We start from the raw sequence: 12893 nt of genomic DNA on the forward strand, positions 1-12893 counted from the left end.
TTTGGAAGTTTTTCTTCCATTTCTATTCTTTGAAACAGCTTCTGAAGAATAGGTATTAATTCTTCTTTAAACATTTGGTAGAATTCCCCTGGGAAGCCATCTGGCCCTGAGCTCTTGTTTGTTGGGAGATTTTTGATTATTGCTTCCATTTCCTTAGTGGTTATGGGTCTGTTCAGGTTTTCTAGTTCTTCCTGATTCAGTTTTGGTAATTTATACATCTCTAGGAATGCATGCATTTCTTCCAGATTATCTAATTTGCTGGCGTATAGTTGCTCATAATATGTTCTTATAATTGTATTTTTTTGTTGTCGGTTGTGATCTCTCCTCTTTCATTCATGATTTTATTTGTTTGGGTCTTTTCTCTTTTCTTTTTGATAAGTCTGGCCAACAGTTTTTGTTGGTTTATCAATCTTATTAATTCTTTCAAAGAACCAGCTCCTAGTTTCCTTAATCTGTTCTGCTGTTCTTTTGGTTTCTATTTCATTGATTTCTGCTCTGATCTTTATTATTTCTCTTCTGCTGGGTTAGGCTTTATTTGCTGTTCTTTCTCCAGCTCCTTTAGGTGTAGGGTTAGGTTGTGTATTTGAGACCTTTCTTGTTTCTTAAGGAAGGCTTGTATTGCTATATACTTTCCTCTTAGGACCGGCTTTGCTGCATCCCAAATATTTTGGACAGTTGTGTTTTCATTTTCATTTGTTTCTATGATTTTTTAAAATTCTTCTTTAATTTCCTGGTTGATCCATTCATTCTTTAGTAGGATGCTCTTTAACTTCCATGTATTTGAGTTCTTTCTGACTTTCTTCTTGTGATTGAGTTCTAGTTTCAAAGCATTGTGGTCCGAAAATATGCAGGGAATGATCCCAGTCTTTTGGTACCACTTGAGACCTGATTTGCGACCTAGAATGTGTTCTATACTGGATAATGTTCCGTGTGCACTAAAGAAGAATGTGTATTCTTTTGCTTTGGGATGGAAAGTTCAGAATATATCTGTGAAGCCCACTTGGTCCAGTGTGTCATTTAAAGCCTTTATTTCCTTGTTGATGTTTTGCTTAGATGATCTGTCCATTTCAGTCAGGGGGGTGTTAGAGTCCCCCACTATTATTGTATTGTTGTCAATGTGTCTCTTTGCTTTTGTTATTAATTGGCTTATATGATTGGCTGCTCCCATGTTAGGGGCATAGATGTTTATAATTGTTAGATCTTCTTGTTCGATAGACCCTTGAAGTAGGATATAGTGTCCTTTCTCATCTCATTATAGACTTTGGTTTAAAATCTAATTTGTCTGATACAAGGATTGCCACCCCAGCTTTCTTTTGGTGTCCATTAGCATGGTAAATGGTTTTCCATCCCCTCACTTTCAATGGAGGTGTCTTTGGATCTAAAATGAGTCTCTTGCAGGTAACATATCGATGGGTCTTGTTTTTTTATCCAATCTGATACCCTATGTCTTTTGATTGGGGCATTTAGCCCATTTATATTCAGGATAACTGTTGAAAGATATGAATTTAGTGCTGTTGTATTGCCTGTAAGGTGACTGTTACTGTATATTGTCTCTATTCCTTTCTGGTCTCTGTTACTTTTAGGCTTTCTCTTTGCTTAGAGGACCCCTTTCAATATTTCTTGTAGGGCTGGTTTGGTGTTTGCAAATTCTTTTAGTTTTTCTTTGTCCTGGAAGCTTTTTATCTCTCCTTCTATTTTCAATGACAGCCTAGGTGGATATAGTATTCTTGGCTGCATATTTTTCTCGTTTAGTGCTCTGAATATATCATGCCAGTCCTTTCTGGCCAGCCAGGTCTCTGTGGATACGTCTGCTGCCAGTCTAATGTTTCTACTCTGTAGGTTACCAACCTCTTGTCCTGAGCTGCTTTCAGAATTTTCTCTTTGTCTCTGAGACTCGTAAGTTTTACTATTAGATGTCAGGGTGTTGACCTATTTGTATTGATTTTGAGGGGGGTTTCTGTGTGCATCCTGGATTTTGATACTCATTTCCTTCCCCAAATTAGGGAAGTTCTCTGCTATAATTTGCTCCAATATACCTTCTCCCCCCCCCCTTCTTATTCTTCTGGGATCCCAATTATTCTAATGTTGTTTCGTCTTATAGTATCACTTATCTCTTGAATTATGCCCTGGTGATCCAGTAGTTGTTTATCTCTTTTTTTCTCAGCTTCTTTATTCTCCATTATTTGTTCTATATCACTAATTCTCTCTTCTGCTTCATTTTTCCTAGCAGTTAGAGCCTCCATTTTTTTGTTGCACCTCGTTAATAGCCTTTTTGATTTCGACTTGGTTAGATTTTCGTTCTTTTATTTCTCCAGAAAGGGATTCTCTAGTATCTTTCATGCTTTTTTCAAGCCCAGCTAGTATCTTTATAATCATCATTCTGAACTCTAGTTCCGACATCTTACTAATGTCTGTATTGATTAGGTCCTTCATAGTCGGTACTGCCTCTGGTTCTTTCTCACAAGATGAGTTTTTCCGTCTTGTCATTTTGTCCAGAGGAGAATAGATGAATGAGTGAACAAAATGCTAACAGCGTAACAGCAACTCCAGAAAAATACATAAACATATCAGAAGAGACCCAAAACTGGGGGGAAAAGAAAGGGAAAGAAAGGGAAAAAAATATGATAAAATATGATCAGGCTGGTGAATAGATCAGTGCCACACACTAGATTTTGGGCGTATTTTGGTCTGTTAGAAGAAACTGCCTCCCTAAATTTTAAAGAAAGAAAAACTTATATATGTACCAAACTAAGGGTAAATACGATGAAGGGATGGAATATGACTGTAAAGATGAAAATTATAGGAGGTTTTATAAGGAATTGATAAGACAAGAAGTTGGTTGAAAAAAGAAAGAGAAATTAAAAAAAACAACAAAACAAAAAAACCAAAAAAAAAGGGGGAGAGAATGTGATCAGGCAGGAGACTAGAACAAAGCCATACACTAGAGATTTAGGGTATATTTCGGTCTGTTAGAAGAAACTATATCCCAAAATTTTAGAGAACAACTTTTATATATATATATATATATATATATATATATATATATATATATATATATACACATACATACATACATACAAAAAACAAAGTTAACTACAATGAAGGATTAGAATATCACTCTAAAAATGAGAAGTAAAAATGATTTTTTAAAAAAGGGATTGATAAGATGGTTGAAAAAGGGAAAAAATTTCAAGAAAACTAGAAAAAAAAATAAAGAAAATTTAAAAAATTAACTTTGAAAGACTAAAGAATCATGGGAAAAAAAGCCATGAATTCTGTGTACTGTATTCCCCTAGTGCTGGAGTTCTGCCGGTCTCGTTGATCGGTAAACTTGGTCTTGGCTGGCTGTTCTTGCTATCTTCTGGGGGAGGGGCCTGTCGCCGTGATTCTCAAATGTCTTTGCCGGAGGCAGAATTGCCAGGCCCTTGTTGGGGCAGGCTAAGTAATCTGCTCAGGTTTGCTCTTGGTAGCTTTTGTTCCCTGAAAGCTTTCCCTACAGCTTTGGAGGACGAGAGTGAAAATGGCAGCCTTCCAATCTCTGCCCTGGAGGAGCCGAGAACTTGGGGCCCCACTCGTCAGTGCGCCCCCCGAGAAAAGCAGTCAGTCACTCCCATCTCCCTGGTCTCCGGCCGCACTCCGTGCTCACCCGGCCTATGACCGAGTGTCTGTCTCTGGCACCTGACCTCGTTTGGAGTCTCCAAACCCAGCAGATTCCTTTGGTGAGCTCCTGCCCCGCTCCTCCTGGGGGAGTAAGGGCCATCTCTCTGGATCTGCCACTTGTTGGGTCCCTGCTAGAGGAGCAGTGGCCCGACTTGTGCCACGGATCACGTTTTATGGCAACCCCGAGCTGAGAGCCCGCTCCTCGGCTCCCTATGTGCAGCCGGCTTCCCTGCTCCAATCCCTGGGAGCTCTGCCACAGTCAGGCACCCCCAGTCTTTCTGTGACCCCGAGGGTCCTGAGACCACACTATCCCAGCGGGGGTTCCACCCCCTGCTTAGGCACTGCAGTGACGTCCCTCAGCGGAGCAGAATTCTGAAAGTTCTGATTTTGTTCTCGCTGCTCCATCACTTGCCGGTAGCCGACTACCCCTCCACCCGTCTATCTTCCCAAATACTGCCTCGGATTCACCTCTCCGCCTGTCCTCCTTCCAGAAAGTGGTTGCTTTTCTGTTCAGAGCATTGCTGCTGTTCTGTTCTTTGATCTCCTGTGAGTTTTTAGGTGTTCAGAGTGGTTTGATCCCCATCTGGCTGATTCCTGGGACCAAATGTAATTTGGGTCTCCTACTCCTGTTGCTCCTCCCCCCATTTTGACTTTCTGATTACAGTCCATAAGAAATATCTGGTCCATAAAAATATCTCAAAAATACTGTTCTGCAGTGCACACCGTGTGTGTGTGTGTGTGAATGTAAAAGTTTCACAAATACTAACACATGAGCTGCTTTCTCTAATCTTCTTTATTCTCTTCTGTTTCATTAAAAAAAATTCTAATACACTAAATTGATTTCATGATCCATCAGTGGGTTGGGATCATAATTTGAAAATTTGAATAGGATTGATAATTGTTCACCCTAAGTATTGGCAACCAGCTATTCTGAAGCAGTTGGATATTTGGAAAGCTTTATTATTGCACTTTAATAGCTGGGTTCACATTAAAAAATCTTGCTTTCTTGAGTGCTCTCTGCTGCATAATCACAAACATTATTTCTTTTTTTTAATTTTTTTGGGGGGAAGCTTAAGACTTCTGTTTTTTATATTTATTTTATTATGTTAGTCACCATACAGTACATCATTAGTTTTTGATGTAGTGTTCCATGATCCATTGTTTTCGTGTAACACCCAGTGCTCCATAAAGTATGTGTCCTCCTTAATACCCATCACCAGGCTAACCCATGCCCCCACCCCCTCCCCTCTAGAACCCTCAGTTTGTTTCTCGGAGTCCGTAGTCTCTCATGGTTCATCTCTCCCTCCGATTACCCTCCCCTTCATTTTTCCCTTCCTTCTCCTAATGTCCTCCATGCTATTCCTTATGTTCCACAAATAAGTGAAACCACATGATAATTGACTTTCTCTGCTTGACATTTCACTTAGCATAATCTCCTCCAGTTCCATCCATGTTGATGTGAAAGTTGGGTATTCGTCCTTTCTGATGGCTGAGTAATATTCCATTGTATACAGGGACCATGTCTTCTTCTTTTTTTTTTTTTTTTTTTTTTTTTTTTTTTTTTTTTTTTGAATAAACAGTCAATTTTATTGGGCTCAGACCAGGAGTCCATGGGTCTTGAGGACCTCTGTGTATTTATCGATTTTCTTCTCCACATTCTTTTCGGCCTGTTTCCGTAGCCTCATGAGCTGCTTCTTCTTCCGGTAATGGATTTTGGCCTTCTCCTTTCTCTTCTCCTCCAGGGTGGCTGTGACTGCCTGGTACTTCCAACCAACCTCGTGAGCCAGGCGCCCCAGGTAGGCAAACTTCCGTGTAGGCTTCAGGCGCACCACCTTGAGGGCAGCAGGAACCACCATCCGTTTTTTCTTGTCGTAGGGCGGCGGGATCCCGTCAAACACCTTGAGGCGCTCCAGGGCAGCCTGGCCTCGCTTGGTCTTGTGCGGCAGCATGCCTCGCACTGTCCGCCAAAAGATGCGGCTGGGTGCTCGGAAGTGGTAGGGGCCACGGGACGGGTTGGTGTTCATGCGCTTGCGGAGGAAGGCCAGGTACTTCAACTTGTTTCTGTAGAAATTGCCAGAAATGTTGATGCCCTCACAGCGCACGACTACAACCTTCCGGCCCAGAAGCACCTGTTTGGCCACGATGGCCGCCAGGCGGCCCAGGAGATGGCCTCGGCCATCAAGCACCAGGACCTGCCCCTCCGCCATCTTCGGCAGCCGCCTGAGAAAACAGGGACCATGTCTTCTTTATCCATTCATCTGTTGAAGGGCATCTCGGCTCTTTCCACACACAAACATTATTTCACTTTGTCTTTTGGACTTGAGTATTTAACTGAATAATTAGAAGGTGTTAAACCAAGAACCATTTGAGATACCAAACCCACAAATGAAATTTTTATATTGATTGAGATATGTTGGTTATTTGTTCACCTTTATAATTAAAACATTTTGGTTAATACCAAGTAAGTTCCGAGTTAATTGCTTAAAGGAATGTTGTTAACCAGCACAAAGCAGCAACCCTTGGTAATGAAAACATTTTAAATAAGAAAAGTCTATGTTGTAGACAAGTGCAGTGTTATTACTTATAGTAACCCTGATTATTACCACATTTGGGAACATTAATAACTCAGTCACATCGTTTACATTGAATTGTGTTACATGTTTTATTTTTGCGTAATGAAGAAACTTGATATTTTTTGGTTGAGATAATATTTTACAGTTAGGTATGTAGGTAACTTTTAGTACAGTAAAAAATACTAAGTTGTCATAACAGTATAGATAAAATTCAGATGAAAAGTACCATTTTCTGGCCTTATATGATGATGGCTTATATCCGAACACTTGGAAATGATGGAGAAGGGCATTTCACAGAAGAGAACAGAGACATAAAGGCAGAAAAGTTTGATGTGCAAGAAATAAAAGTAGTTCACCTGGATGGGCGTTCTAGAGTCAGTTTTTAAGCAGAGGAGAGAACTAACATCTCTTGGTATCTACCTGTTACAGGAGATAGGATGGATTTGAATGGGGTGAAATTAGGCAGAGAGATTAGTTAAAAATTCATTGAAATAACTTAGGGAAGAAGAAATGAGATTGAATAGGATGGTATCTATAGAAATAAATTTTATCAAGATATTTTGTGTGTAAAATCAACACAGTTTGGCAACTGATTCTATTAGTTCATTCATAAATATTTGGGTATTTGCTGTGCATTTCTATGAGCACAACTATGAACAAAACAAATGCTGTTTGCCCTTACAGAGTTTTTACTAGTCTAATGGAAAACTCAGGCATTTACAATTAGGATAATGCATATGCTGCCATAGAAGAAAGCTAGTGTGCCCTGGGAGTGACTGCGCTGGCCACTAAACTCAAAGCCTCATTGATGAGTGGATCTTGACTAGGGAAAGTGAGTAGGGAGAAGTATATTGTAGGTAAAAAGAAACTATGTGTCACCTTGGAGGTGAGAGAGATTGTGGTACATTATGGAACTAAAAGAAATTCGTTATTGTAGTATCCTGGATTGGAGAGGAGGCCAGGGCCAAATTATCCATAGCCCTGGAAACCCTAATGAAAGATCTGGGCTTTGTCCAATGAGCCAGAGGGAACCATGGTATGATTTTAAGCAAGGGAGATTCAGGATCAAATTTCCATGTTAGAAGGATTATTTTTGTTAAGGATGTTTTAGTTTTAAGTAAGAAACTTAAGGAAAACACAAAGAAAATGATCCAGAGAAGTTCAGCATATGCAAGGGTAGGAAGTGCAGCTAGACTTCACAAAGGTCTGGGACCAAAAATGGGTCCTGCATTAGTATCAGGCTCTCTTGGTCTGCCCTCTTCTTCACCTTCATCACAAGGTATCTTGTCTCTAGCTTCTACTTCATTGTTCTTTCTCTCCTGGCTTCTCTGTTTCTTTTAACTACAAAGCTAACCCACAGCCTCTTAGTTTTTCTCCCAATTCCACATCCCTTGGAGAAAATCTAATTGGTTCATTAAGTCAGTTGTCTCCCCTAAATCTAATCAGCTATGGCCAGGAGAGCATATAGCAAAAACCAGGGCTTCATAGCCCACCCCTCTCATGAGTAAGGGGGAGCAGTGAGTTGTGGGTTGGGTAGACTTCTCAGAATTAATCAGCTTCAAAAGATCAGTCTGACATCAGAGTGAAGAATTGAGGGCAGGGGGACTAGAGGCCTTCTTTAGGACAATACAGTAATTCAGGCAATAGATAATGTTGGCCAGAGTTAGAGTGGTGAGTTAGAGAATGAATTTGTGGTAGATTAAAAATTGGATCTCCAGAATTGTATGGTGAATTGTATATGGGAAGATGAAGAATCAAGGATAATGTCTGTGTTTTTGGCTTGAATAACTGAGTTCATGATGATAGTACCCAGAGCTGGAAAGAACATAGGAGAAGAAGATTCAGTGGGGATTAGAAGAGATGGAATGAATTCATTTTTACACATGCAGAGTTTGAGGTAGCTTTGAGACATTTAAATGGAGATGCCTAATAGACCATTGAATGTATGCATCTAGGGCAGAGGGAAAAGCTCAATGGTAGATAAATGTTTGAAAGTTAGTTTTAAGTGTTAACTGAAGTCATGAGAGTGGATAAGATGGCCCTGGGAGAGATAACAAGAGAAGAGAGCCAGGACAGCCCTGGAGACAGTCCTGTTTGAGGGCTGGCAAGGAAAAGGAGCCTGCAAAGGAAGACTGAGAAAGAACAGAAGGTGAGAAAAATCAAAACATGCAAAGTTTTTAGAAATTCAAGGAAAGAGGAGAATGTGGTGAACAGTGCCAGATTCTGCTGATCAGCATAAGGAGTACAGTTCTGTTGACTTTCAGAGCAAGGCGTTTGTTGATCACCTTGGCAAATGAGTTTAATGGTGGTAAAAATGGAAGCAGAGGATTGAGGACTCTGTGGGGCGTAAAGAGTTTGGGATAGCATATGAGAAATTTGAGAGGAAGGAAAGAGAGGGGCCTATGGCTAGAGATTGCTGTTGACAGTGAAATAGGGTTTTTAAGTGTGTGTATGTATTTTTTTTTTTTTAATAGCAGAGGCTTAGTCATTTTTGAGTGCTAGGAGAAGGAGGAGCAAACAGGAGAGTTATTCAGAGCACTGTTACAGTATAATAGTGAAGAATGAAGCAAAAATAAATATATGGATATTGGTTTGGCAAGAGAAAGTTAAGGTATTTCCTGACTTTGGTTTTCTCTAGGAAGGGATTGCTATTATCTGTAAGTAAGGTAGGGTTGAAGATTTAAGGAGCAGGGTGACTATTTCAAATAGATTCAGTTGACCCTTGAACAATGCGGAGTTGGGACACCAGCCCTTGCACAGTAGAAAATCTGCATCTAACTTTTGATCCCCCCAAAACTTAACTACTTATAGCTTACTGTTCATTGTAACCCTTACTGATAATATAGTTAACACATTATGTTAATGTATTATATACTGTATTCTTACAGTAAGGTAAGCTAGAGAAAAAATGTTACTAAGAAAAATGTTTAGAAAATCATAAGGAAGAGAAAATATATTTACAGTACTATATTGTATTTATTGAAAAAATATCACCTATGAATGGACCTGCACAGTTCATACCTGTGTCATTTCTTGGTCAACTGTATTGTAGAAATTAGAGAAGATAGCTGACTAGGGAAATCTAGGATTTTCTGTCTGGCTTAGACTGTGGGCCTTGAATTGAAAAGCAGTACCAGTATGCACCATTGTGTTTTTTGTTCAGCAGCTTCTGTATATGCTCAAGAGGAGGAGGAGCCAGTTTGGTCCCCACTGTGCTGTTTCAGGTTGGTGTATCAAGGAAAGAGCAGGGATGTTGGCTTAGTGGTGGTCTAACTAATAGACCGTGGAATGTAAAATGAGGAAGGAAAAAAGTAAAAGCATGAGAGGACTAATGGGAAAGTAGAGTTGTTAAAAGCCTGGGGCTCATTTTGTGCAAAGAATAAGTGAGAGTAACTGTAAGAGATTGATCCTAAGGTAAAGGTGACACTAAAGGAAAATGAACCAGTAGTTTCTTTGGAGATTTCCAGCCTCTGTTACTAGAAGAATCGTACTGCTGACAAAGGAAATAGATATGGAAGCAAGAACAAGTTTTGGGAAAAAGGTTTGACTTTAACTATTTAGAGTTTGAATATCTATGGAACATACTCACATGACCAAAAGACAGTTGAATATACCAGAGAGGTCTGGGCTGGAAACAAAACTCGGAGATCATAAGTGAAGCCATGAATTTACCAAGGAAGGGAAATACATGGAAAGGTAAGGTCTTCTTAGGTATGGTATTTAAGGAGTGAGAAGTAGAGGTAGAGAAAAGTTGTTTGCAAGGTTTGAGCAGTTTGCGGAGTGGTTCAAGAGGAGTTGATTGAGCAGGCCCTGAGTTTGGGAACTTGTAAGTGGCTCTTCAGAGGGTTCAAGAGATAGTGGGGCATGAAGGGTGATTGTAAGGATTTGAGGAGTAGCCGTGACTTTTTGTAACATGTTTACTGCCAGTTTATGATGTGTATTATATGTGATTTTTGTCTCCCTAATATACTAACATTTAAAAAATATAATTTTGATTGGCTTCTTTATAAAAATTTATTAACCAGGTTCTGGCTTTCTGAAATGGAGTACACTGGTCATTTAATTTCTTAATGCCTCAGGAGTATCATAGTTATTCATGATTATTCAGGGTTGCAGTCCTGCTGGGGCCTTTTCAGCCCTCTTGGGATCATTTGTTCTTGTACTGAGTGGGTCTAGCATACTTTGTTTTTCTAGGCTTTCTTCCTGTGTGCCATTTATTGCATCAAATCATTTGACATTAATATTCAAGGATCTTTTTCCTTCAAAGTACTTCATTGTTTTATAGATTAAAATTGTTAGGGGCCCCTTTAGGAACAAATAAATACACATAAGTTGGTTAACACTGTTTTCTTTCATGAATCAAAACATCCAAACCAGAAAAAAAGCCATTTTATCACTTCTGCCATTTAGCATGTGGGACACCCATGTTATATTTAAATTGCCTTCTCGGTGATTTCATGAGGTTTTTTCATATATAGGTTATTGAATTACAACAGCAAGTCATAAATCTTCTTGCACAGTGGGAGGGGAGGAGGATTAGAGGAGAAATACTTAGTATCTGCTATAAATTTATGCAGGGAAAAAAATCTGTGTATTTAGTCTTTAGCCTTTGTGGCTGTTAATGTGTTGGTAGTGAAAAAGATTTTTATGATACAAAATACAGGTCTTATTCAGTGAAGAGCAACCTGAAGAGGAGTTAGAGGTTAAAATTGAAGGTATTTTTGAGTGATTGATTATAGGTTTATAACTGGACAATTAAACCTTTTTATTAATCTTGGAAAAATCTTCAACTTAGATTTGTTACATCTGGTTATCACAATCAGATGGAAATGCTGTTTTTCTCTCCCATCTTTTTTTTTTTTTTTAAGATTTTATTTATTTATTCATGAGAGACCGAGAGAGAGAGAGAGGCAGAGGGAGAAGCAGGCTCCCAAGGAGCAGGGAGCCCGATGCGGGACTCGATCCCAGGACCCTGGGATCATGACCTGAGCTGAAGGCAGACGCTTAACCATCTGAGCCACCCAGGCACCCTTTCTCTCCCATCTTGCTGAGCTTTCAGATTTTGAAACATGGTGTAATTTACTCTGAAATTCAGTGATTATTTTTTTCTCCTGGGAATGGCATATTTAATTACAGAAAGCTGTTTGTAATGGAATCACTTTCTTCTGACACCTACCTAGCCCTTTTTTCAAAATTCTGATCATAATTATACTGCTGGCAAGATAAACTAGTGGTAATTATATGTAGAATTAACTATTATGAATAAAATTCCCTGTAAAATGCATCTGGGACACTTCTCATTTGCTATTCCTAATTTGTGGTTTTAGGAAGTGTCTCTGGTGGTAGTTGAATGTGATCAACATTTTCTTCTCTTGTGAGCCTGAGAATCTTATTACTAAAAGACTTGGCAAAAGTTAGAATTAGAAAACATCAGGCATTTGAATATTTCTCAAGGAATGAGTTCTTTTGTATGATCAGTTTTTTCAATCGCAGAAGAGTTAACCCAGGGTTCCACAGAGTACAAAGATGCCCTTAAAGCTATAGGTATTCTTTCTTGCCTAAGAACTCAAAAAGGTATTATAGGAATTTACAAGTATACGTTTTTCTTAGCTTTAAAATGAAAGTATCTTTTGAGTACCTTGAGAAATAGTGTATTCTTACAAATTAGGTTACTTATTTTTTTAAAAAAGATTTTATTTATTTGCCAGAGAGAGAGAGAGTGCGAGCGCACAAGCAGGGGAGCGGGAGGCAGAGGGAGAAGCAGGCTCCCTGCTGAGCAAGGAGCCCCATGCAGGACTTAATCCCAGGACCCTGGGATCATGACCTGAGCCGAAGGCAGATGCTTAACCAACTGAGCCACCCAGGCGTCCCTAGGCTACTTATTTTTATTAAATTGAATGTCACTGAAAAAATTCTCATTGCATTTTAACCACTAACATTAACAATCTAGATACGGTTGAGCAACCCAGAGCCAGCTAATATTTTGAGATTTTTGCCATTTTGAGTACAAACTAATTTTAGAATCTTGGATACCAGCTAAGAAAAACATGAATGGTAATAGAATACACATATTGGGCTGTTAATGTTATTTAAAAAGTAGTCAGAAGCATGCTACTTATTGCTTAGGACACTGCTGTAAAGTCCTGAGATCTGTAATAAATAACTTGAATGTCTGAAGTCTTGGAAACTAGTTCTGAAGCTTAGTGACTTCATGTGGCTGCTGCTATTTTAAAGGCATCCACCTCAAAATACAGAAATTGTGAAGGGACACTGGTGTGTTAGCATTATTTTGTGGTTGGAATGTAATAAACCTACTCAAGTAAGCTCAATTAAGAGAAAAATCTATTTTATAAATAGATCTTACAAAAACCAGTTGCTGGAGTACAAACTGGGCCTTACTTCCTCCACTCCCTTTGTGGTGGGGGGTCGGATTCTCCTAGCAAAGAGGGCATACTAGGTATGATTGGTACATAGTAGGAAGAATCGGTAGTGAGCAAGCATCAGGTTATCTTTTGGCGGGAATACTTTGTTTCTGCACTCAATGGATAACTAAAGAAACATACTAATTATCCTAATGCTTAAAGGATTTGCCCTCTACTTTTTTACAGAGGATCTGTGGGAATTGATTCTAACCTCCTCTTTATAAGTGAGTAGTACAGA

The 12893-nt window shown here is 39.3% G+C and overlaps 2 protein-coding genes across 5 annotated transcripts in view; one reads left to right on the forward strand and one right to left on the reverse strand.

The window, feature by feature from the left end:
- The window catches only part of MAPK8 (mitogen-activated protein kinase 8), a 114423-nt gene that overhangs the window by 55199 nt on the left and 46331 nt on the right, over positions 1-12893 (forward strand). The window lies entirely within an intron of this gene.
- Positions 5230-5883, reverse strand: LOC118356341 (60S ribosomal protein L13a). Its single transcript, XM_035724344.1, has one exon. It carries the CDS (start codon positions 5865-5867, stop codon positions 5256-5258), a length of 612 nt encoding a protein of 203 aa, XP_035580237.1. The 5' UTR covers positions 5868-5883; the 3' UTR covers positions 5230-5255.

The sequence above is a fragment of the Zalophus californianus genome, chromosome 15 (genome assembly GCF_009762305.2).
Source record: "Zalophus californianus isolate mZalCal1 chromosome 15, mZalCal1.pri.v2, whole genome shotgun sequence".
NCBI lineage: Eukaryota > Metazoa > Chordata > Mammalia > Carnivora > Otariidae > Zalophus > Zalophus californianus.

Coding starts and splice junctions, on each gene's coding strand:
- LOC118356341 (XM_035724344.1), bottom strand. CDS start 5,867: ATGGCGGAGGGGCAGGTCCTGGTGCTTGATGGCCGAGGCCATCTCCTG.